We start from the raw sequence: 23,234 nt of genomic DNA on the forward strand, positions 1-23,234 counted from the left end.
TTCCAAAGCTCAGAGAGCAGCAGTGCTCATCTGGGATATACTGTATGTTATAAAAAGTGTAGCTCTTAGAAGCTTGAGCAGCCAAACATCCTGGTGAGAGAAAAGGAGGGATGATCTTAACTGGTCTCTGGGTTCAGTCTGGAAGGACTCCCAACATCATTGTGAGTTGTGTAGAGCTGGCTAAATTCTTCCTTTGCAGGAAATTTATATGTTGTTTTAAGCATTTTTAAAGTGGTTTCACAGTAGCTTGTAAGACAACAGAACTGTCCTTACTAAGGAAGGATTTGGAAGGCAGAAGAGAGAAGTTGTGTCCACACTAGGTAGTGAAGGAGAATTGCTCCATGTCCTTCCTCACTAACTCTAGACCAGCAAGCAGTCTTGCAGTATTAACATGGCTGAATACAGGAGCCAAGCAGGGCTGCTCATTTACCTCTTTAAGTAGCTAGACTCTTTCTGGAGTCAGAGGTGTCTCTGAATAACATTGCAGTGCACAATGGATATGCAGCAGCTTGTACAGGTGTATAGTGGGCTTCTCTGACATGGTGCTGCATCGCAATGTGCATGTAAGCATTGCCTCTGCAAACACTGAAACCAGTCCTAGAACTAACATAATGTGAACACATCCTTCAGTGACAAATAATTGGTCCTTACCATTCAACATAGGTTACATTTGCCTGTAGGTTTCTGCAGTACCTAGTGATACTTGGAATAGTTTGAACTTCTGCTAACAGAAGTGCTGAAACTGAAGGAGATGGGAGGGGGTTTTATGACGATTTTCAAAACAGAGTAAACGAAGGACCCTTTGCTCAAGTTGTGGTGCTGTCAGTGTTCATTTTCTCCTTTGAGACAATAATAAAGTAAAAGATTTGTGAGGAAAGCTTTTTAACTCTATAGTGTCACTGTGATTCCACGTATTTTGGTTGCTGATGTATCAAAAGAGCTCCAAAAGTTCAGAGATTTTTTTCCTTCCTGCTGCTTAATTCCCAGAAAAGTAATCTTGAAGGGATTTTTTTCAGAATAGGTTCTACTCCTTTTAAATTTTATATATATATGCGTGTGTGTATATATATATATATTTATTTCTTTTTCCCTGTAGTCATTTGTGGAAGGATTAAAATGCATATTGGATTCCTTGTTTTCTGTTTTCTTGTGCAATTTGGTTTGTTATGGCACTATTATTTATTAGAAGTCACAATGCTTTTTTTGATGCAAAGACTGAAAGGGAAGCTTGGCATTCATTTTTATATGAAATATATTTACTTCTTCAAATAGGTTAGATACAAAGTAAAAATATCTTTTTCTGCATAAGCATTTACAATATATCTTTTCTTGTGTTGCATATAAATTAAATGAGTCTGGGCCTCTAAATATTTGAAATTAAGCTGTAATTCTCACAGTTGTCCCTGTCTTCTGCATTGTCTGTTGCATGTTAATGAAAAGGAATAGTAAAATCCGCCAATATTAGTTTAATAGAACAGTGCAGGACCTGCATGCCCTCTGGTGGAAGCGATCTTTGACAGGCTATTGTATATCAGCTTTTGTGGCAGACACACTGTCCTTGATAAATTTCTCCATAGCAGAGTTTGTTACCTAATAGAAGGGAAAGCTCTTCCACTGCATTATTTTTCTCACATTTTTTATTACAGTTTGAACTCTTTCATTTCTCTTCAACCTCTTTCTTGACTCTCTAACCTTGTTACTTCACTGTAATAAAGTTAGTTATATGTTGTGTAAAGGTATTGAATGGTATCTCATTATTGATACGAGTTTTATACATAGAAAATTGCTCTGCTTTTAGGAAGTTTACAGGTCCGATACAAGCTGAGTAAGGATGGGCTCCTCATTTTCACCATTAACTCTGGAAATTTTGCCAATCGAGAGCTGCACCATGTGAAGATTAACAGAGAAGGCAGAGAGCTTGTTGTTCAGGTATGTCATGGTTTATGTTTAGTGTTAAATAATACTTCATGCCACAAACAGACGCACTGATTTCAGTGCCTGATCGAGACCAGGAAGCAAAGGTTTCACATTGTTCTGGTGCAAACAAGTCTTGTCCAGCAGCAGAATAGCCCTATAGATTAGACCAAAGCTCCCTGCTTCAAAGAGTGCCCAACTGTAGTTTTTTTCCTGTGAGTGATCCTTCCCTTGTCTGTGACAATATGTGAATTGTCATGAAATACCTTTGGCCATAAGTTCATCTGGACCATTGGAGTGGTTCTGGGGCTTAGGGGTGTCTGTGTAACCTGTAGTCCAAGAGGAAGCATACAGTATATTTCATTAAAAAGTTTCCAAAGGGAGAAAAATAGCTGAGGAATGGGCACCTGGGAATGTAATTTCATTTAGGGTGTGTGTTTCAAGGGAGAATATGACCTAGGTGCTTTATCCTCTCACAGAGAAGGGAAAGCTGAGGGAATGCAGGGTGCAGTCACCATGTGCATGACTATGCCCTGTCCATTTGCTGGAAGCAAGGCATGCTGAATGTGACAACCTCATGAAAGCCAAGAACCCTCCTCTGCCTTTTTTCCCTGCATCACCTGTTTTTCCAAGGCAGGGGGAAGAGGACCACCTTACTGATCCTTCTGCTTTCTTTCTGAGGCTTATTATGCCAGTTGATACTAGAAAACAACTTGGCTAGATCTGGGCAGCAGTCATTTAACAGGGAAGGGTGGCAAAGTCTAGGGAAGCCTTATGTTAAGGAGTAGAATGAGAAGGAGACAGAAACACAGGGAGCACCACAGCTGGGTTTTTTCCTCTACAGTTTCTATGGCTGGGTGGTAAAATGATAACGCAGCACACAACAAGGGTGGGTAGGCCTGATTAGGAAGGAAGCTTATGCTAAAGTACCAGTCTTCTATTTTTTAATTTGCTTAAGTTTTTATTTTGCTTAAGTACCAGTCTTCTATTGTCTGCACTGAGGTTTTCTTCTGTGCAGAACTAATTTTTAACAATACATTTCTAGACAGCCTTCTTTTGAGTGTGTTCTGAAGTGACTAGACGTGGATTTTGGGAAGCAGGGGGATTTCAGTGTCAAACATTTTAAGCTTTTCTGCAGCGGAAGTTTCTTCAAAGCCCTTTATATGACTATTCTGGTATACCTTTCAGCTTCTCATGCTAAAATCAAAGCACATTCACTTTGCTATCTTTAGAAACTGAATCATGCTTGGGGGCAGAATTAACTGATTTGCAGCTGAGAGCGTTCCCAGAAGTTTGCAGTACAGAGAGATCTAGAGGTGCTGTTGTAATGAACTAATTTTATTGACCTCTTCCAGGTTGATCAAGTTCTCAAAATCAAACACAACTTTTCTGAGATTGATTTTAAGGCCATTAAATCACTCACCTTGGGCAAGGTCACAGGTAGGTTCTACTAAAAATATTCCTGATTCATCAGTTGTTACACTGCTGGAGTTAACCTGTGCTGGTGTCTTGGGCATTTAATAGGACTGGGGTTTTGTTTGGCTGGTTTAGCTGTTAAGAGTTGGCCTGAGCATTTCACTACTCCTATTTGTATATCTTGTCAATGAAAAACTTTGGCAGTTTTATTTGTTTCCACTGGTAGCAATATTAACTTCTCCCATTGCTTCCTCCAGTGAAGTGATTCATACTGCCTGTGTGGCTGCACAAAGTGGCATCTTAGCCCAATGATATCATCTCTGGGCCATCTCTGCTTCCTAATGATAAGAACATCACTGTGAGCCTTCATCCTCTTTACCCTTTTTTACTCCTAGTTCTTTTCCATTTGAATTTTGCAAGGAATATTTACATTGCATACAGCACTGAGGCCACAGTTCTGCATGCTGTATGAGTGGATCTTCTTGATCTTTACCCCTCCAACACTGCAAAGACATGACAAGACAGTACAGAACTACTCTATTTCGTTGTCAGGTTACTTTATATGAGTCTTACTTGTCCCCAGTAAGATTCTAAATGCTTCCTTAGTTACAGACATTTTAGTCCTTTGTTAAAATTTGGACCTTCATACTAAGCCTGACATCTGTTTCACTTATTACAGTTCTGTATGTGTCATTAATAGCACCCAAAGCCTGCGGGACTGGTAGCTGAACAGAAACTGTAGACATCCTTAAGTGTCTGCTTGTGCAATGTAACCGTATATGGCATTAGTGCATTTTATGTCATGTTTTACTAAGTAGATTAAGGGCAGGAACTAATTTTCCCCCTGAAATATATCTAATGCTTGTTCAGAATGCAGCAGTCTTCCAAGCATTTGTGGACTGATTTGGGGACCTGACACTGTTCAGCTGAAGTAAGAGCTCAGCTAAAAATTTTGTCATTTTGTCAACAGTCAGCTGTAGTAGTGAAAATCTAAAAGAACATTGCTCATCATGACCTCTACCTAAAGCTCCAGCTGTAGATACCAAATCAATAAACCAGGGCTTTTCTAACCAGCAAGATGCAACATAGGACAAAGATCTTCAAATGTATAGCCAGCAAGCTGACATGGTGCAGCTCAGCTTCATGGAGAGAAACTAGATTTAGTCACAAAAATATGATTAACTTTACAAGTATAAGGTTATTGCCAAGCCAGAAAGCCCAGATGTATCTCCAGAAGTCTGGTATTCAGTTCCACTGAGCACCACAGACTTGTTTCCAGACAGCTTTTAAGGGATATATCCTTCTGTTATTTCTTTCTTGCTCCAAAGTTTATTGGGATTTTGTTTTAGTAATAATAATACTATTAGCAATAGTTCATGTTCTGTAATGACACTAAAGCCATAAACTTAGCCATCCAGATGGTGGGAAATCTTATTGCTGCACCAGGAATCACACAATACATCCCAGCAAGTCACTTTAATGCCAGCCTAGTCCTAGTTCTGTTTTTTTCCTCATATGTTAAGTGAATTTCCACAACTCTTTTCTCCTATGTCAGGTTTTCATTTTCCAGGTTTTATCTAACAGCTGTAGCTGCATTGAGTAGAGTCCTTGTGCCCTCACAGAATCATAAATCCCCCTAAGTCTTCTCCACTCCTGGATGAACAGTCCCAGCTCTATCAAGCCTCTTCTAAGAGGAAAGATGCTCTAGTCCCTTGATCATCTTTGCATCCCTTCACTGGGCTCACTCCAGGAATTTCATGCCTATTTTTGATTGGGAGCTCAGTACTGAGCCCAGCACCCATGGGTCCGGTAGTGTTACGCTCATGCAGAGTATGGAGGAAGGACCACCTTCATCTGTCTGCTGGCAATACTCTTCCCAAGGCAACCCTTTGTGCCAAGATGTCATTGGCTGCCTTTGCTGCAAGGACACATCTTTGGCTCATGGTCAGCTTTGCCATGCTGGTAAAAAAATAAATGAATACACCCAACAAAAGAAAAAAAACAACAAAACGCCAAACCACAACAAAATTGACCTGCTACAGGGTCTAGAATGCCACCTTGTATTGAGGAGAGCTGGGCCTTGTCATTTTTGGAATGTAAAACTTACATAAGTATGTCCATTCATACTTTATACTGTTACACGTGTAAAATGTTGACGATAGCTTCTTTAAATGATAGCTCACCATAAGTTGAATATTGGTGACCTGAAGCAATATCCTCCAAGTTCTTCCTTGTCATTGTTCAGGAGTAAAGTATAAACTTTCAGAGGCACTTAGCGCTTCATACTGACCTAGGCTTTCTGTAGTCTTTGTTTTGGGTGCCACTGGGATTTAGGTATCTAAAAGCATTCATTAGGAACATTTAAGTGTCCACTGAAACAGAACTGCATAAAAAAATCTCTGTTCTACATATCCTACATATCCATGCTATACTCTTCTGAAAATTTAACTCTTCTTACTTCCTGTCACACCACTGCTGTTTTGCCTGCTCTAACAGCCCGATCCTGGCTGCATAACCAGATGATTATACCACCTTCTTTCATGACTTTTCATTTCCCTCTGGCTGAGAAATCTCAAAGAGAGCTTTGAGCATCTAATAAAAGCTTGGAATCTCTTCCTTAACAGATTTTCTTATGATAACCATTTTAGCACTTTTGAAAATTGCATGTCCATACGAGGACCAGCTTTTAAATAATAGTGCTTCCTCCCCTCCTACCACCTTACCCCATTTCACTTCCTTTAGTCAAAAGCTACTCAAACTCAGATATTTTTTTCTGCTTTTCAAATCTACGGTATTTTCCAGTGGTTGCCCTACACCTAACTCTGAATTCAGGGAGCAGTGGGACAAAACCAAAACCAAAACCAAACCTGTTTAAGACAGAGAGGGCCCACCTGGAATTCAAAACATAGGGACACTCCCTCTGCCACAGACTGCTTGAATAACCTTGGGCAAGCCACTTATGTGCAGATATAAAGGCAAGCAGGCATTTTATTCCCACTGGAACCAGTCTGAGCTTTACTATCTCTGTTCTCTATCAGTAAAAGGATGGAAAATAGAACATCCCTACATCAGAGGGTGCTAGGAGGATAAAAGCATTAAAGGCTGTGAGCTGTTCAGATCCACAGTAATGGGGCCATATAGCTGCCTTAGAAAGATCAATCTAAATATAAGTGTGGCTTTGAAGACAAGGGAGTAAAAAAGAAGCAGCATTCAAGTAGCCAAGAGACATTTGTTGAATTCATCCTCACAGTATCCAACAGCAACAGAAAAATATTATTAGCCTGTAGTTTGTTGTCATTTTTGCTTCACAGATATGGAGGCAAGTCACAAAAGGACCTACCCAAAGCTCATCAGTATCGGTGGGGGTTTTTCCATGGTCTTTAGTGAGTACTGGATTCAGGCCCCAAGTGGGTCATACAGTTTATGGCAAAGCCTCAGTGAAATCTTAACCAGAGTCCCAGTTCATTTACTTTAAGTACTCCTTGCAGAGATCATAATGCTGTATTTAACCACATGAGCTCTACTGGCAATCTGACCTGTGAAGCTTACTCTGCTTTGAAGAAGGGATTGAAATGCATGACCTTCAGAGGTGCCTTTCAACTTAAATTATTCAACTTAAAATATTTCAACTTAATTTATCTCAGAGACACATTTACATATGTTTAGGTCTTGTATAGAAGAAGCTGCTATCCTAACGGAAAATTTAACTTGTTTTGGGGTTGACCTTAAGGAATCTTTGAAAACTTTCTACAGTGCCCCTGCATGTCTAAATCTTTCACCAGATTACAGGAAAAATAATCACTGATGCAGAGAAGCGAACCTCTTTGTCTGCATATTTGATTCTGAGCAATTTAATATATTAGCTGTGTAGTGATACCAGAGTAAAAGCGTAGCATGGAAAGGGATTCAAGAGTATTCTGAAGAAAAAGGTTGCAAAGACTTCTTTAGCACCTATTAGTGTTGACCTAATTTATTTGTGTCTTCAAAGTGATGAATTAGCAGACCTCCCTACACAGGCAGTGTGAAGAGCCTTGTAGTCTAGCACATGATCATGATATCTTTTATCTTTAAAAGCCTGAGATAAACACTCAAGTTTTAGGAGTCTTTCCACTGAATCAGTCAGCTTTGATATAAAGTGTGTGTAGAAGAATGTTTATCTAGAAAATAATTTATTAAAATCATTATGTAGGTGCAGTACCATTCTTATGATTTCTACAATAGCTTTTCTTATTAAAAGTTCACAAGAAGAAAATGGAATCTGTACACTGAAGAAATCACAGAGCAGTTCATCCAAGAGTGGTATTATGCTGGGGTGATGATAATGGGATAAGTCAGAAAAACTAAGTTGACATTTAATCTGAGATACAAAAGGTTCCTTAAAGAAGAATCTTCTTCTAGAAACTTTCCATGCAAAATATTTCCATTTTTTGGCTGGAAAGTCATTCCGTTTTTTAAGCTCACAAAGTCACAGTTTGCTTAAGAAATTTAAAGTCACAGTCTCAGAATATCATGCTCTATCATTTTAAATAACATAGCAATGGTTGCAGGAGATATTGGCTGGACTCCTGTGGTTACTACAAAGATCTTTTTCTTTACTGCAGACTCTTCTTGCCCTAAATACTTAAATACCCAAGAGAATGATCTCCTGAGTGCATTATAGGACATCCAGCAACAGAAGTCATTGTTTTTCTCTTTGTAGCCTAGTAAAGCACTAAGGAAAATGAAAATTACTGCTATACAATGTGAAAGGAGAGGCATTTAGGACCAAGATGGCAGCAGTCAAAACAAGCAGTCTAGCTGCCCTAGGCATTTCAAGCAATCCAAGGTCTAAGCCAATAATACCATCATGTATCTTATCAAAAAGAGACCAAATCCCCCAGCAATATCATTTACCTTATGATGATAACACCATGCTTAAACACCCATTTTTTATGATAATACTGTCTAAAGAAGTGTCCAAGGTCATCTACTTCTATCCAAAAATTTTTTTTAGTGTGAATTCTTGCTACTTGAGTTGATTTTATCTGTCTGCATATAAGAAAAGCATGTATTCTTTTGCACATCATCTCTCTATCTTCTTGCATAGTTTCTTCTTTTTTATAGATAATATTTTGAGCCCATGCAAAATCACATAGGGCTGGCTGCATTGTGACAGATTAGGATTCAAGTGTCGAAAACTGTGACATCTAACAAATTTCACATTGAAACTCCAAGCAGTGCTTCATTTTCGATGACAAACTGTCTTTAAGAAAACATACTAAATACGTGTCTGAAATTATCTCAGCTAAGCCTAATGAAGGAAAAATTCTCAGATGCTCCACTTGTCATGAAATATTCAATTGCCAGCAAGCAAATCTTGGCATGCTCTGCTCATTCCTGGAAAAACTTGAGAAAAACTACTTTTACTTTGCTCTGGCTGTCCCTTACTTTTTCAGAAGTGTCTTGGAGGTGCATTGAATGCAGGGAACATATCTTCCATTCCGACTTGTCCTTTTCTATAAGCAAGAGCTAAACTGATTGAGCTCAATGGTCCTAACCAGCAAAATTTTGTCTTCTTCACTCTGCCACCTTTGTGGCAGGCTCACAGCAGGAAATGAGAATATTCCAAAGATACCATTTTGTGGATTCGAGTCAAATCCAGTATATGCCTTCCTCCCTTTCTAAATTAATGATGAGTATCAGCAGTGTTTACTGAGGTTTTTGAAATACATAGCATGGTATTTTTCAAGGTAACTACACAGTACCTGTTAGTCAGCTCTTCTGAGATAGGTGCAGTGTGGAAACTATGCGTCTGTCACTTCAAGGTCACGGGCTGAAATCCAGTGAGAATGTCCAAGAAATAATCTTCCAGTGCTGTTCAGCACCCTAGCAAAAGGAGGTGATGGATACACTTAAACTCTCCCCAAAATTATCTTTCTATTTCTCAGGCTTCTTTTTTTAAGAACAACTTCAGCATGCAGAGTAAATTACCCTTTGTGCATCTACTAATGATTCACTAGATTAATTAATTAATTAAGGCATGGACATTTAAAACAGGCAATGTCTGCTCTGACTGATGTTAAAAATAATTTTCTATTAAGGAAATCCACAATGGGACTTCCTGAATGTAAGTGAGCACACAGGTAACCTTTGGGCTAAGATTTAAGTTTCTGAGTTACTTATTTAGCTGTGACATTACAGAATGCTTCCAGGGAGCAGCTAGAAGATCCATCAAGAAGCCAGACCAACTTATGCACAACTCAGCAGACAAAGCTTAAAAATGACTTCCTAAAAACATGGGTAAACTTAAGTTGTGGTGAATTAACATTTAAATTACTCAAAAGCCAAAAAAGATTGCCTTCTTACCCCCTACATGTAAAAATCATCCAAAGTAACTCCATTTCCAGAATCGAGAACAGAATCACAATGCTAAACTGTCAGAAGATCAAACCAAACCATCAGCAGCAATTCAGTGTGATTTTACAGGCCAAACACATGGAAAGGTTGACAGTGTAACCGGGTCAGATGAAGGCCACTGACGTTTCATATGACCTTGCTTCAACACCAACCTTGGAATTTCACTGAGTTGCTTCTTTTACTGACCTCCAAGTCATGTAGTGAAAATATCTTTTGGAAAAAGATTTTGTCATGATTTAAAGACTTCAAGTGACAGAGTGGCCCTTACTAAGCCTTTCACAAAGATAACCATGTCATAACCACAGAATTAAATTATCTACTCAAGAATTCAGAAGGCAGCACAAGTCATCCACATCCTAATTGTGTAGGGCTGTTGTTGAGAACAGTGAAAGCCCCACTTTCTGAAAGACGTAAGGCATGCACCTGAAAGCATATAATAAAGCAAACTGTACTGTGCATGTTGGAGATTTTTACCAGTGGCCTCTGAGATGGGTTTTGGTTTGTTCTTTGATTTTTTTTATTGTTTTTTTTCCTTCAAATTTCAAAGCCTTTCAACAACAAATCTAGTTCTCATTCATGCAAAGCTTACTTTAACAAAAGACTCCTGGAATTGGCTCTTAATTTGACTTTTTAAAAAAGCCTTCAAAATACCGTATTTTAGACTTTTCAAGCTACTGTACCATGAAAAAGGAATTCATTATTTCTTTGGCTTTACCTTTTGCACACTGGGGCAGAACAGAACAATTTAGATTGCCTGATGTCTAAAAGATACCAACAAATCCACCTTTTGTGTCAGAACTAAGAAAACAGGAAAGGCTGAGAGCAGGAATGTTTACAAAGGGTTTTATAAATTCAACAAAGATGGCAAATACTGTAAGTCAGTCTCTTAGTTTTATATGTCTTCTTGCAGAAACTTGGAAACAATTCTTTGTCTATTTTATACACCCCTGCCAAAATCTCATTAAAAACCTGAATGCAGCCAATCCTACACATGTTGAGAAGAGCAAATATGAACCTCTGAAAAGCTGCCTTTTTTCCAGTGAAAAGTTTCACCATTTCCTTTCCCATCTCTTTTTTGCAGTTACTCACAACCCAGAGGCTGTCCTTATGACAGCTCTGCAGGCTAAGCATCTCTCCTGTAAGACCCCTTACACTGTACCTTGCTTTGCTGAGAAGCAGTCAAACTCTTACACATTATACTTCCATGAAAACATTCAAACAGAATGTCTCTGCTAATACCTTCTGACTGCATGACATAATAGTCACAGATCTTGGCACCAAAATATTGTGTGATTTGGGCTAGTTTTGATATTTCTCTGTATTTTCTTATACATAAAAAAGTTTGTCATTCATGTAGCAATGCCAATTACAGATAAGGTCTACTTTTTTCCTAAATCTTTTTGGCTGAGAGCTTGTAAAATCACTCTATTTGAATGATAGTGGAAAAATTGGACCTTATTTTGAAGTTTACAATCTTAGAATCATAGAATCATAGAATAGTTAGGGTTGGAAAGGATCTTAAGATCATCTATCTCCAACCCCCCTGCCATGGACAGGGACACCTCACACTAAACCATGTCACCCAAGGTTTTGTCCAGCCTGGCCTTGAACACTGCCAGGGATGGAGCACTCACAACCTCCCTGGGCAACCCATTCCAGTGCTTCACCACCCTTACAGTAAAGAACTTCTTCCTTATATCCAATCTAAGCTTCCCCTGTTTAAGTTTGAACCCGTTACCCCTTGTCCTGTCACCACAGTCCCTGACGAAGAGTCCCTCCCCAGCATCCCTATAGGCCCCCTTCAGATACTGGAAGGCTGCTATGAGGTTTCCACGCAGCCTTCTCTTCTCCAGGCTGAGCAGCCCCAACTTTCTCAGCCTCTCTTCATACGGGAGGTGCTCCAGTCCCCTGATCATCCTCGTGGCCCTCCTCTGGACTTGTTCCAACAGTTCCATGTCCTTTTATGTTGAGGACACCAGAACTGCACACAATACTCCAATCTTACTCATTCAAGCTTTGAAGATAAACTTGAGAAGCTGAGGATCCTTATTTTCCACTGTCATTGGAAGTATTTCCAAAACTTTCAATGCTAGAAGGTTTTTTTTTCATTAGCAGGTAATTTTTAAGACTTTTAATAAGTTTTGATACTATATATGTGTGTATTTGTGGGATTTTTCTTGTTTGACATAGATGTAAGACGCATCATGTTACAGACCTCTGAGCAGTATAAATTTCAGTTTCTGGAAAGTAAATAAATGAGAGCTTAGAGAAAAGAAAAGGTGTTTTCACTGTCCTTCACTGACTTTCCTAAACAATCTTTGATATTAAAACTTTTGGAACAAAATAAAAAACAGGTTTGAATTGGCTTTCTCTTTGTGAAATGTAAATGAAAACAGACCAACAGATAAACTAATTGTGCTTTATCATCTTCAGGCTGGAAAAGAGCATGGAGGTATTTGTTTTGATTTTTATTTAGATAAATAGAGGTATGGTTTTGCTTTTTATTTTGTTAGTAGAATGAGGCTAGCAGAGGGAGATGGCTTATAACCCTGCTTCCTAGGAACCCTGATTATAAAAATGTAGTAACCTGATTAGGTGCATCAGGAAAGCAAGATGACTCTTGAAGAAGGGTGGAAGCCTGTATTAGCAAGCCATTCAATATTAGGCCACATGAAGCATTGTATAATAGACAATAGAGAGCAGGCTTTTTCATTAAAAGAGTGGAGGAGATAGAATGTCTTGAAGATATGATCCATATTTGTGAAACTGATATTAATAGATGCAAAAAAAAAAAAGTTAAAAGAGCATGATTCCCAGGATCCTGTGATATTTAGTATTGCTATTTTTACTGTTTAGTATTGTTCTTGCCATGGTTAGCAGCTATGATGTGTTAGATATTGTCCAGACAGTAAAGAAGCATAATCTAGTTTTATGTCTGAGCCAACTTGATTCACTGTAAATAGCATTATAGAGGAAGTTCTGGGAATGGGAACCTCCTGGGTCAGGCCAGGGAGAACTTGTAGGCTGCCTGAACAGTTGAAATTGGAAGAAGAGAAGTAAAAGGGGTAGATAAGGAAAAAAAATGAAAAAAAAATTCTTTTCTTTTTAATGCTTTCCTGAAAGAGAGAATTCCCAGTGTGTTTTTCTGTTGTACTGCAGATAGTTTGTCACTGGACCCTGAAGTCTCAAAGGCAAATGTCTACGGTTTCACTGGCTGCCTGTCCTCTGTTCAGTACAACCACATTGCTCCCCTGAAAGCTGCCTTACGCCATCCCAGTATTGCTCCCGTGACTGTCAAAGGCTCCTTGACTGAATCCAGCTGTGCATCCATAATGGAAGCTGACGTGAACACAGTAACCACGATATATTCCTCATCAGGTATGTCTTGCCAAGAGGGGAATGGGGAATTTAAAGAATATTGTAGAGTGAGGTTTCTTTTCTTTCTGCTGTCATGCAACTGTGATAATATAAATATTGAAACTGGGAAAATGCCTTTTCTTCAGAATTAGGAGCATTGAGGATGGGTGTTAAGGTTAGCCAAGGCCCCTTTAAAAGTCATTTTACTAAAACAAAGTTCCTAGATTGTCTAAAATATGCCTAGAACATACAAGTTCCCAAACCATAGTGAAAACAGCATTCTAAATATGGTTATGCACCTGATTTGCCATTTCTGTCCACTGCAGATAGATCTAGTGCTGCAGATCTCAAACAAGAATATAAATGTTACAGATTCCATATCCCACATGTGATGAAGCAATAGGAGTCATACAACAAACAAGCTGAATTTGTTCCCACCCTAGCAGACACAAGAACTCCTTGTACAAAGCCCTCAACACATGTGCGTGATTTCCATTGAATGTTTGTACTTTATTCTCTCAGGCTGAAGAGAAGCAGCACTACTTGAGCATTCCCAGTAAGATGATCCCAGTAGTTCGTATAACTTTTGCAGCCCTGAAACTGTCCTCTGGGAATCTTAAGTATTTTGCATATGTGAATTTGTATGCAGAGAAGGAAACTCAGAGCAGCTGGAAGTGGTGTCACCAAATCAGGGGCAATCAAGTTGCTGCTTTAGTCACTAGTGGATATGGGAGAATTCTTAATGACTAGAAAGGGGTAAAAATTAAGGGCTGTTTTTTGCCCCTTGACCTATGAAACCACTTTCTCTTTTCTGATAATAAAACTGCTTTAGATCATAATATGATTCCTCTGACATTTGTACTTCCATCAAATCCCAATTTCCTGCAGCTTCTGCCTAAGGTATTCAGCAGGAAACAAATGATGCTATTAGCATTCTGCATAGGGAAAAAGGCTCCTGATTACTCTGGAGAGTGGCTGCAGTGTGTATGTGCTTCTCCCCACCTGCAACTTTCTTCTCAACACCCAGAGTTGTTAAAGGTATCTGCTCTGACACACAGAAGAAATGTGTCTTGTAAATACCAAATGGGTAATGATACTGAAAACAGGAACTCTTTGCCCTGAGGTCTGTCACCTCAATGATCTAATTTTTCTGAGGAGTTTAGAAAGCAGTAAAACCTGAGGCTCAGAAATGCAGGACAGAACACAGCAGAGTGTAGCAAATTTGGACTTAAATATTTAAAGCTTACGATCAGAAGTAATCTTTTGTGAAGGTTAAGCACGGTTACATCAGAAATGCAAAATTATTATAAAAGCTCATCCCTGTCTTTGCCACTTCGTGCTTTAAAATGATTTCCTCTCAATATGATAAATTGACTGACACTATTGCCTCACTGTTCACAGTGGATTTGATTAAAGACTGAATAAGATCTTTAGAACAAGTTAGTTCTGAAGACATCATGTCTTTATATGCTATAGTAATAGCACTGGGCGGTAGATTCTTGTTAAAAAAAAATTCCAATTTGTAGCAAATTAGACTTTGTATAGATGTACTTGAGAATTGTACTTATACATGGGAGGGACACACTTTAAGAAATAAAAAGAAGACAGAGTTAAGTATTAGCTTTCAAATTTACTGCTCATATCTCAATTCATCAGTTCCCAGTTTCTCATTATTGAGTGAGAAGAAAAATAGAACTTCAAAGCTGACTGTACATGTCTGTGTCAATTTTCTAATGTACAGATACAACAAAAAAGCCCTCTAGGAAATCTCTCTTTAAATGTGTGAAGAAAGCTGTCTATATTTATAACTTGAAAACAGTTGAAGTTTTTCCATCAGAGAGCATACATGTTGTCTTAAAGAAAGTTTCCTAGCAGACGGATATGGAATAAAATCCATTGACTCATGGCACAGTTACCCGTACACACTCTTTCTGATTAGGAAACACTAAATGAAAGGTGACTTACTGTGTTTTGGTATTTAAAAAAGACCTGCAACCAACCTTCTTCCTTGCTGAGGTTTTGGTATTCTGGACTCTGTACTGATGGCATAGGTATGATAGACTTTTACTATGGGTTTTTTTTTAATATTAAAATGCTGTAAATGCCAGAGCAGATTCGGCTGCGGGAATGGTGGAGTTTTGAGCAGTCTGTCTACTCCAGCTGAAGAGCGGGTCTTCATGCATTTAAAGAAAAAAAATGCCAAAAACTTTTGTAAGTCAGAAACTACACAGAAAAATTTTCTTCTGAAAGGCAGCTTAAACAGTGCATGTCCCTGTCTCAGTGTGCTAGCTGTGCTGAACCTAGTATTTCCAAACAAGTAGGAACTGGCCAAGGATGTGCCAGGAGAGCTTTGACTGTAGCACCTTTGAGATGGTGGAGTTCAGAAACCTGACAGGAAGTTAAAAAATCAGAAAGCATGACTGCAACCCCAGAATTCAGGAGAACAACCTTTGACCTGGTCACAGACCTGCTTGGAAGAATCCCATGTGATACAGCCCTGGTGAGTAGAAGAGTTCAGGAGAGATGGTTCAAGGGACCTAATAGCAGCCTTCCAGTATCTGAAGGGGGCCTATAGGGATGCTGGGGAGGCACTCTTCGTCAGGGACTGTAGTGACAGGACAAGGGGTAACGGGTTCAAACTTAAACAGGGGAAGTTTAAATTGGATATAAGGAGGAAATTCTTCCCTGTTAGGGTGGTGAGACACTGGAATGGGTTGCCCAGGGAGTCTGTGAGTGCTCCATCCCTGGCAGTGTTCAAGGCCAGGTTGGATGAAGCCTTGTGTGGGATGGTTTAGTGTGAGGTGTCCCTGTCCATGGCAGGGGGGTTGGAACTAGGTGATCTTGAGGTCCTTTCCAACCCTAACTATTCTATGATTCTATGATCACCTCTCCAAGATTGAGAATGGTCCATCTCACTGAGCAGGAAATCTAGCAAAAGCAGCAGGAGGCCTAGAGAGGTTGTGACGTCTTCATCCTTGGATATATTTAAAACCCAAATGAATACACCCCTGAGAAACTTGCTGTGTTAAACCCTGATTTCAGAATGGGTTTGGACTAGATGATTTCCAGAGGGGTGATTCACACTGTAATGTCATCAATTTTATCTAAAAGGACAAGGATGTCCTGTTACAGTCTCATACGAGACAGTATTGCTTTTCCTTGGCTTCAGAGCTTGTGTTCCCACTGGGTATGGTTCTCCTGTCACATGCCATCTGCTCCGCTGTAAAAAAAACCTCATCTCCTCATGTCCTGATTTTATTTCTCAGGCCAAACATAATTCTTAAGGCCTGTATCTGTTGGCCTCCATTCTGAAACTGATCTCCAACATTTGTTCTGATTTCCTCAGTGCTTAAATTCTGGTATCAGCCACCAAAAAAAATAATAGCGCTTTAATAGCATTAAATGTCAGATCTTACATAATCTGTTAGGCATGAATGACATTTTACATAATTTTAAAGGTAGAAATTTGATTTCATGTATTTTTCATAATAGTGAATAGTCTTTCAGAACTCTATTTGACTAATGCCATGCACCAGATACCAGATGGAGATTTTTCTCTAGTACAAGAGGACTGATATTCAATAAATAACTAATTTTTATCATAACTGATTTCAGTGGCACCAGCTGAGGGCAGGTGAAAATTAAATCACCTTGAGTCTAAAATAATGGTTACTCTGCTCTTCTAGTTCATAGGAAAAAAATAGGCTAACCACACTGTCCATCTTTGACAACCATCTTAAATTATAAAACACTGGGGGGGAACAGGAGTGTGACTAAATGAAAAGAGCCTAAATTACAGTTTTAATAACTCCGAGTTACTGAAAAATAAAGATTAACCTACCCATGATGTACAAAGTTATAAGCAACCTTGATCTAATTTTGAATTTGTCCCTAATTTGATCCTAGTCTCAAAAGCTTGAGATTAGGCTAAATGACCTCCAGATTTTTCAGCCTAACCTTTTCTATGATGCTACCTGTATCTGTGTGTAAAACAACAATTTTTATTCCCAGTCTAGTCCCACAAATGTCGTAAATGAGATGAAGCGTTATCATGACTATTTGTTTCTTAGCAACATCACTATAAGTACCCAAGATCCAAGCAAGGGGCCTATTGTAAATAGGTCACAACCCGAGTGTCCAAATCTGTCACTGGCAATTACCGTTCATGTTGATAATGGAGGTACTGGAGGTGTTCAGTTGGCTCCAGAAGTCCCTTTTGTGCCTGTAGTTCAGTCAATGAACTGAAGATATGGGGAACCCTGACTTTTCAGTGTGGATGCGTGTCATGGTTTAAGTCCAGTCAGTAATTCAGAACCACGCAGTCTCTCGCTCACTCGCCTCCTCCTCCCCCCATGCTCGTGGAGGGATGGGGAAGAGAATTGAAGGAATGTAACTCCCACGGGTTGAGATAAGAACAGCCCAGTAGCTAAGGTATAACACAAATCACTGCTGCTACCACCAATAATAATAATGATAAGGGAAATAACAAGGAAAGAGAATACAATGAGTGGTGTCCCTCAGGGATCGGTGTTGGGACCGGTCTTGTTTAACATCTTCATCGTTGACATGGACAGTGAGATTGAGTGCGCCCTCAGCAAGTTTGCCAATGACACCAAGCTGTGTAGTCCGGTTGATATGCTGGAGGGAAGGGATGCCATCCAGAGGGACCTTGACACACTTGTGAGGTGGGCTGATGCCAACCTTATGAAGTTCAACCATGACAAGTGCAAGGTCCTGCACCTGGGTCGGAGCAATCCCAGGCACAGCTACAGACTGGGCAAAGAAGAGATTCAGAGCAGCCCTGTAGAGGAGGACTTGGGGGTGTTGGTTGATGAGAAAATTAACATGAGCCGGCAGTGTGTGCTTGCAGCCCAGAAAGCCAACCGTATCCTGGGCTGCATCAAAAGCAGCATGACCAGCAGGTTGAAGGAGGTGATCCTGCCCCTCTACTCTGCTCTTGTGAGACCTCACCTGGAGTATTGTGTGCAGTTCTGGTGTCCCCAACATAAAAGGACATGGAACTGTTGGAACAAGTCCAGAGGAGGGCCACGAGGATGATCAGGGACTGGAGCACCTCCCGTATGAAGAGAGGCTGAGAAAGTTGGGGCTGTTCAGCCTGGAGAAGAGAAGGCTGTGTGGAGACCTCATAGCAGCCTTCCAGTACCTGAAGGGGGCCTATAGGGATGCTGGGGAGGGACTCTTCATCAGGGACTGTAATATACCATTATACCCAGCCCAACCCAAGCAGTGATCTGGGCCTTCTGGGTAACTGCCCCCAGTTTATATAGTGGGCATGACGTGCTGTGGTATAGAATACCTCTTTGGTTAGCTTGGGTCAGGTGTCCTGTCTCTACTTCCTCTCGCTTTCCCCTCCTGCATGGCAGAGCATGACACTCAGAAAGTCCTTGATCAGACTTAACATTACTGAGCAACAACTAAAAACATCGGTGTTATCAGGGCTGTTCCCAGGCCGAAAGTCAAAAACACAGCACTGCACCAGCTATTGAGAAGGAGAAAAATGACTGCTACTGCTAAACGCAGGACAATGTCTTTGTTGAGAAATCCTTGCAAGCCTAAAACGAGCAGTAGAGTTCCATCGTTTAAAACACGAAAGCCTCTTTGAGGCTGGTGCCTTCTACACATCTTTGGGGCTGGTGTCAGTGATATAGTGCTCCCTTTAAGAACCTAAATAGCCCAAAGCCACCATTATTACAAACTCAGCACCTCCTGATACACAAATATAATATTGTTGCTTATTTCAGTTAAAAAAACATCATCTTGAATAAAGAGATACCAAAATGTGGCTGCATCAGCTAGTAAGGCAAGGATGTTCAATTACAATCAACTTTGCAACACCAAGTTTCTCAGTTAGGCTTCCACCTCTTGCATCAGAAAGATCAGTTTGGCAAAGCAGAATAATATACTGCAATGACAGTCATCTATAACTCCCATATACATTCTCTGTATGATAGCCTGGAGGCTTGTAAAGGAGCGAAACACAGATAGGAATCTCATCAAAGGAGAATAGGCTGAAAGGAAAAAAAATGAAGGTTCAGAAAAGCTGGATTCAGGTAACAATAGAAAACAGCATTTTTTAAAACATGCAGGACACTACCATAACTCTATTAACTTCAGGGAGGGCTTGACATCTCAGGGTTGGATCTGAATTTGAAATGGTCAGAATGTAGACTGTTTGTCCCAGTGTTTCAACAGTAGTCGTTTATAGATAAGGTACAAGATCGCTCCAACATCAAGGAGCTTTTAATATAGGAATTAATTTCTGAGCCGTCTCTGTTTTGAATCCAGTTTGACCACTGCATTTCTTCAACAGAAAGAAAAACTTCACTTCCAAGAAGCTGTCCCAATCAGAGACTGCTTCTCTGCTTTATGGAATTAAATTCAACACATCTTCATCTACAAACATAGGTCAGGTCTAAATCTGTCTGCTGTCCAGTCTTCCTTTCCTTTTGCTTCTTTCCGATATTGTTTCTTAGGTTAAAAAAAATAATAAAATAAAATAATAAAATAAAAACAGGAAAAAGCTCTGACTGAGGAAAGCTCCCAGTGGGCTATTTCATTCAAATGTCTCTCTGATTCTTCTACTGATAAACTGAAACAACACTTTCAGATATTAGTGTGAGCCTTTCTGTTTCCTTTTAAATACACCTTTAGCAGAATTTGTTCCTGAAGATGAAGAAGAAAATTGTCCTGCAATCTCATTTCCTTTTTCAGAAAGCTTTCTGGTTTTGTTCTGCAACCCCCCAAATCATATCTTTTGAAAACAGATCAGAATACATGAGGGTAAGCGGACGCTTCTATCTAAGCCACAGAGAAAATTAATATAACTGATACAGAAAATAAGTCCTGTTTTGCTTAACCAACTGCAGATCCTTTTGGGAAGACAGATGAAAGAGAGCCTCTCACCAATGCAGTTAGAAGCGATTCAGCTGTGATTGGAGGTAACTTCCTTTTTAAAATTACAACTGAAAAATAATCCAATTAAAGGTTTTTGTAGTCTCTTTCAGGTCTAGTAGTTGTTGTGTTTATTAGCACAAATCTATATTAAGATAGGCACCTGCATTATGGATAAAGCCAATAGTGGCAGTACGTGATGTTGGACATCACCCCAAAAAAAAGTCATTATGGATTGTCAAGAGCATGAGCCTTCTAAAATATAACCATATAGTCAGTCTATCTGCCTGCTTGAGCAGGGGATTTGGACATGACCTCCACAGGTCCCTTGCAATCTCAACCAGTCTGTCATTCCATGTAAGTCTGTGACCTAAGACCCAGCTAATTAGTAATTGTTCTGCATACTACTCTGATGAGAGTATCAATACAATATTCAAATTCACATTCCTGTGTTTCTTGAGCTCTCTTTTTTCCAAACTGGTGGTGTAGTGGAACTTGCTAGGTTATATAGAAGCATTTATATACTACAGAAAATTGTCTTCATAGCTTCATGTATGGTTTTCATTTTCCTTGAACAACCTGCAAGGCAATTTATCTCTGTTTATTTTATAGGATGCCCTGTAGGTATCTGCCTTTGATAATATCTAGAAGCTATAAACCAAAGCACAAGACTCATGCAAGGTTTCCAGAAATAGCACAAAAGAAAGTATGACAGATCAGGAATTTGAATGAGCATACAGATCTGGTTTTTTAAAAAACAAACACACTGACCCAACTTTGCTTCCTATGAAAGCAGAATTTGTCTGAAATTAGAAGTCCATTGTATCAATGCTTGCTGCTTTAAGTCTTACTTAAGATGACAAAGTAGAAATAAAAGCTACCAGGGAGTATGGGTTAGAGACAGAGTATTACCTACAGACTCAAGTCAGCGATCTAGAATGCCCACTAGCTGTTGTGCATTGCTAATGTATTTTTTAGGTGACTGGGGAGTTTGTTTTGATTTTAATTTTTACTCTTTCTGTCCTTCCTTTTTTACCCTGTCCAGGTGTAATAGCAGTCGTGATATTCATCATCTTTTGCATCATTGCCATCATGAGCAGATTTCTCTATCAGCACAAACAAGCACATCGAAGTAGCCAAGCAAAGGAGAAGGAATACCCAGAAAACCTCGAGAGCTCTTTTAAAGCTGACATTGACTTGCAGAATACAGTGAGCGAGTGCAAACGGGAATATTTCATCTGATGGACAATGCAATTTCTTCTTACTTTTACTCTCCTAACCTTCCTTCCTTTATTCCTTGCTTTCTTTTTGTAATTTTTTTTTTTTTTCATTTTTTGCTAACTTCTTCTTCATTTGGAAAAGACTGCCCTGCACAGGAAACACTGACAACACAGTGCCTCATTCTGCACAAGAATCTGGCAGTCACAGTTTACTTCTGCAGCTCAAGAGACCTGTTAACTCACCCTACACAAAGTAAGATCCACATGCACATCTGGTTTCTGCTGTAAGTTCCTGGTTGTTTCAAAGTCCCTTCATTTATTTCTGTTTTTCTCTGGAGACATTTAATTCGTCACTTTTACACTAGAGCTGGACTATGTAAAGTAGACATAAACTAGCTAAACACACAGATCTGCAGATACTGGGACAGGATAGAGGGAAAGAATGAGTCCAAACCGCCTGATTTATTTTACAGGCTTATCTACAACAATCATAAAGAACTGGCCAAATTCTCAAATGATATGATTTGATACATATATCTATTGATTTCAATGATGTTACATTAATTTATACCGGTTGAGAAGCTGGTGTGAGGTAAGGAAAAATAAAACCGTCCTCATTAAGCTCCTTCCCACAACCTCCTGTCCTTTTACTGTAACTTTTAGGCTTACCAGTACTTTTCCAACAATATATGTATCAACAATAAATGTCACTCCCATGCACTTCTTTCACCTCCATCTCATAAGGCTGGCTATGTAGACCCAACATACTCTAGCATAACTCTAGCTGAAGCATGAATAGTAGCTCGAATCTACAAGGGTTTTAGGAAGCTGCTAGGATTTAGGTGCTCTATATTTGTCTGAAAATATTAGAAATGCAGCATATATCTATCTGTCCATGCCATATGGAGGATTATCACATGCTGAGGTTAAATACTGTTGCCACTGTGGCAAAGTACGTAGACAAGAAAAAACCAAAAATAGTTTAAACATGAGTCACATTTTCTGCCAGTTCTAAAAAAGAAAATAAATAAAATCTAACTACTTAACTTCCCCTCCAAACTACTTGAAAGATTGATTGGTATTTCATGTTTGTCGAAATTGGAATATCTTTTCCATAGCTAAATAAAGAGAGGTCTGATGTCACATCTAAAAAGGTTAATATATAATCAACCCTGTTTACAAGGAAGAACATTAGGGAAGCAAGTTTAAAATGATCCCAAATACTCTATGTTGAACTAATCTTTTCTCCTGTTTTTCTAAAGTCTTCTGTCCTTTCCTGATTGGGAACAATACTGAAGTCAGCCTTGGTGAGGCCGCATCTGGAATATTGTGTCCAGTTCTGGGCCCCTCAATTCAAGAAGGACAGGGAATTGCTTGAAGGAGTCCAGCGCAGAGCCACAAAGATGATTAAGGGAGTGGAACATCTCCCTTATGAGGAGAGGCTGAGGGAGCTGGGTCTCTTTAGCTTGGAGAAGAGGAGACTGAGGGGTGACCTCATCAATGTTTACAAATATGTAAAGGGTAGGTGTCAGGATGATGGAGCTAGGCTTTTTTCAGTGATATCCAGTGATAGGACAAGGGGCAATGGGTGTAAACTGGAGCATAGGAAGTTCCACGTTAACATCAGGAAGAACTTCTTTACTGTAAGAGTGACAGAGCACTGGAACAGGTTGCCCAGGGGGGTTGTGGAGTCTCCTACACTGGAGATATTCAAGGCCCGCCTGGACAAGTTCCTGTGTGATGTACTGTAGGTTACCCTGCTCTTGCAGGGGGGTTGGACTAGATGATCTTTTTAGGTCCCTTCCAACCCTTGGGATTCTGTGATTCTGTGATTCTGTGACTGAGATCCTGACCATTTTACTTGTGCTGCATGGTTTCTGTGTGAGGCTAAAAATCCCTTCTTTTCAGTCACAAACATCCTAAGGGATTTTTCACACCTTGCTTGTGTCTGTGTGGCACACTTCTTTCTCAGGGCTTCTGAAGAGTATGTAGAATTTGCTGTTAAACTTGAAAGTTTCT

At 39.6% G+C, this 23,234-nt stretch overlaps 1 protein-coding gene across 1 annotated transcript in view; it reads left to right on the forward strand.

The window, feature by feature from the left end:
• Positions 1–21,836, forward strand: part of CNTNAP5 (contactin associated protein family member 5) — a 302,872-nt gene extending 281,036 nt beyond the window's left edge. Inside the window, exons 20-24 of the mRNA XM_065671519.1 lie at positions 1,799–1,929; positions 3,270–3,354; positions 12,886–13,104; positions 19,971–20,042; positions 21,041–21,836. Of these exons, the coding sequence (XP_065527591.1) occupies positions 1,799–1,929; positions 3,270–3,354; positions 12,886–13,104; positions 19,971–20,042; positions 21,041–21,237 (704 nt within the window). The 3' untranslated portion in view covers positions 21,238–21,836. The remainder of the gene's footprint in view (positions 1–1,798; positions 1,930–3,269; positions 3,355–12,885; positions 13,105–19,970; positions 20,043–21,040) is intronic.
• Positions 21,837–23,234: the final 1,398 nt, after the last annotated feature.

The sequence above is a fragment of the Lathamus discolor genome, chromosome 3, assembly GCF_037157495.1.
Source record: "Lathamus discolor isolate bLatDis1 chromosome 3, bLatDis1.hap1, whole genome shotgun sequence".
NCBI lineage: Eukaryota > Metazoa > Chordata > Aves > Psittaciformes > Psittacidae > Lathamus > Lathamus discolor.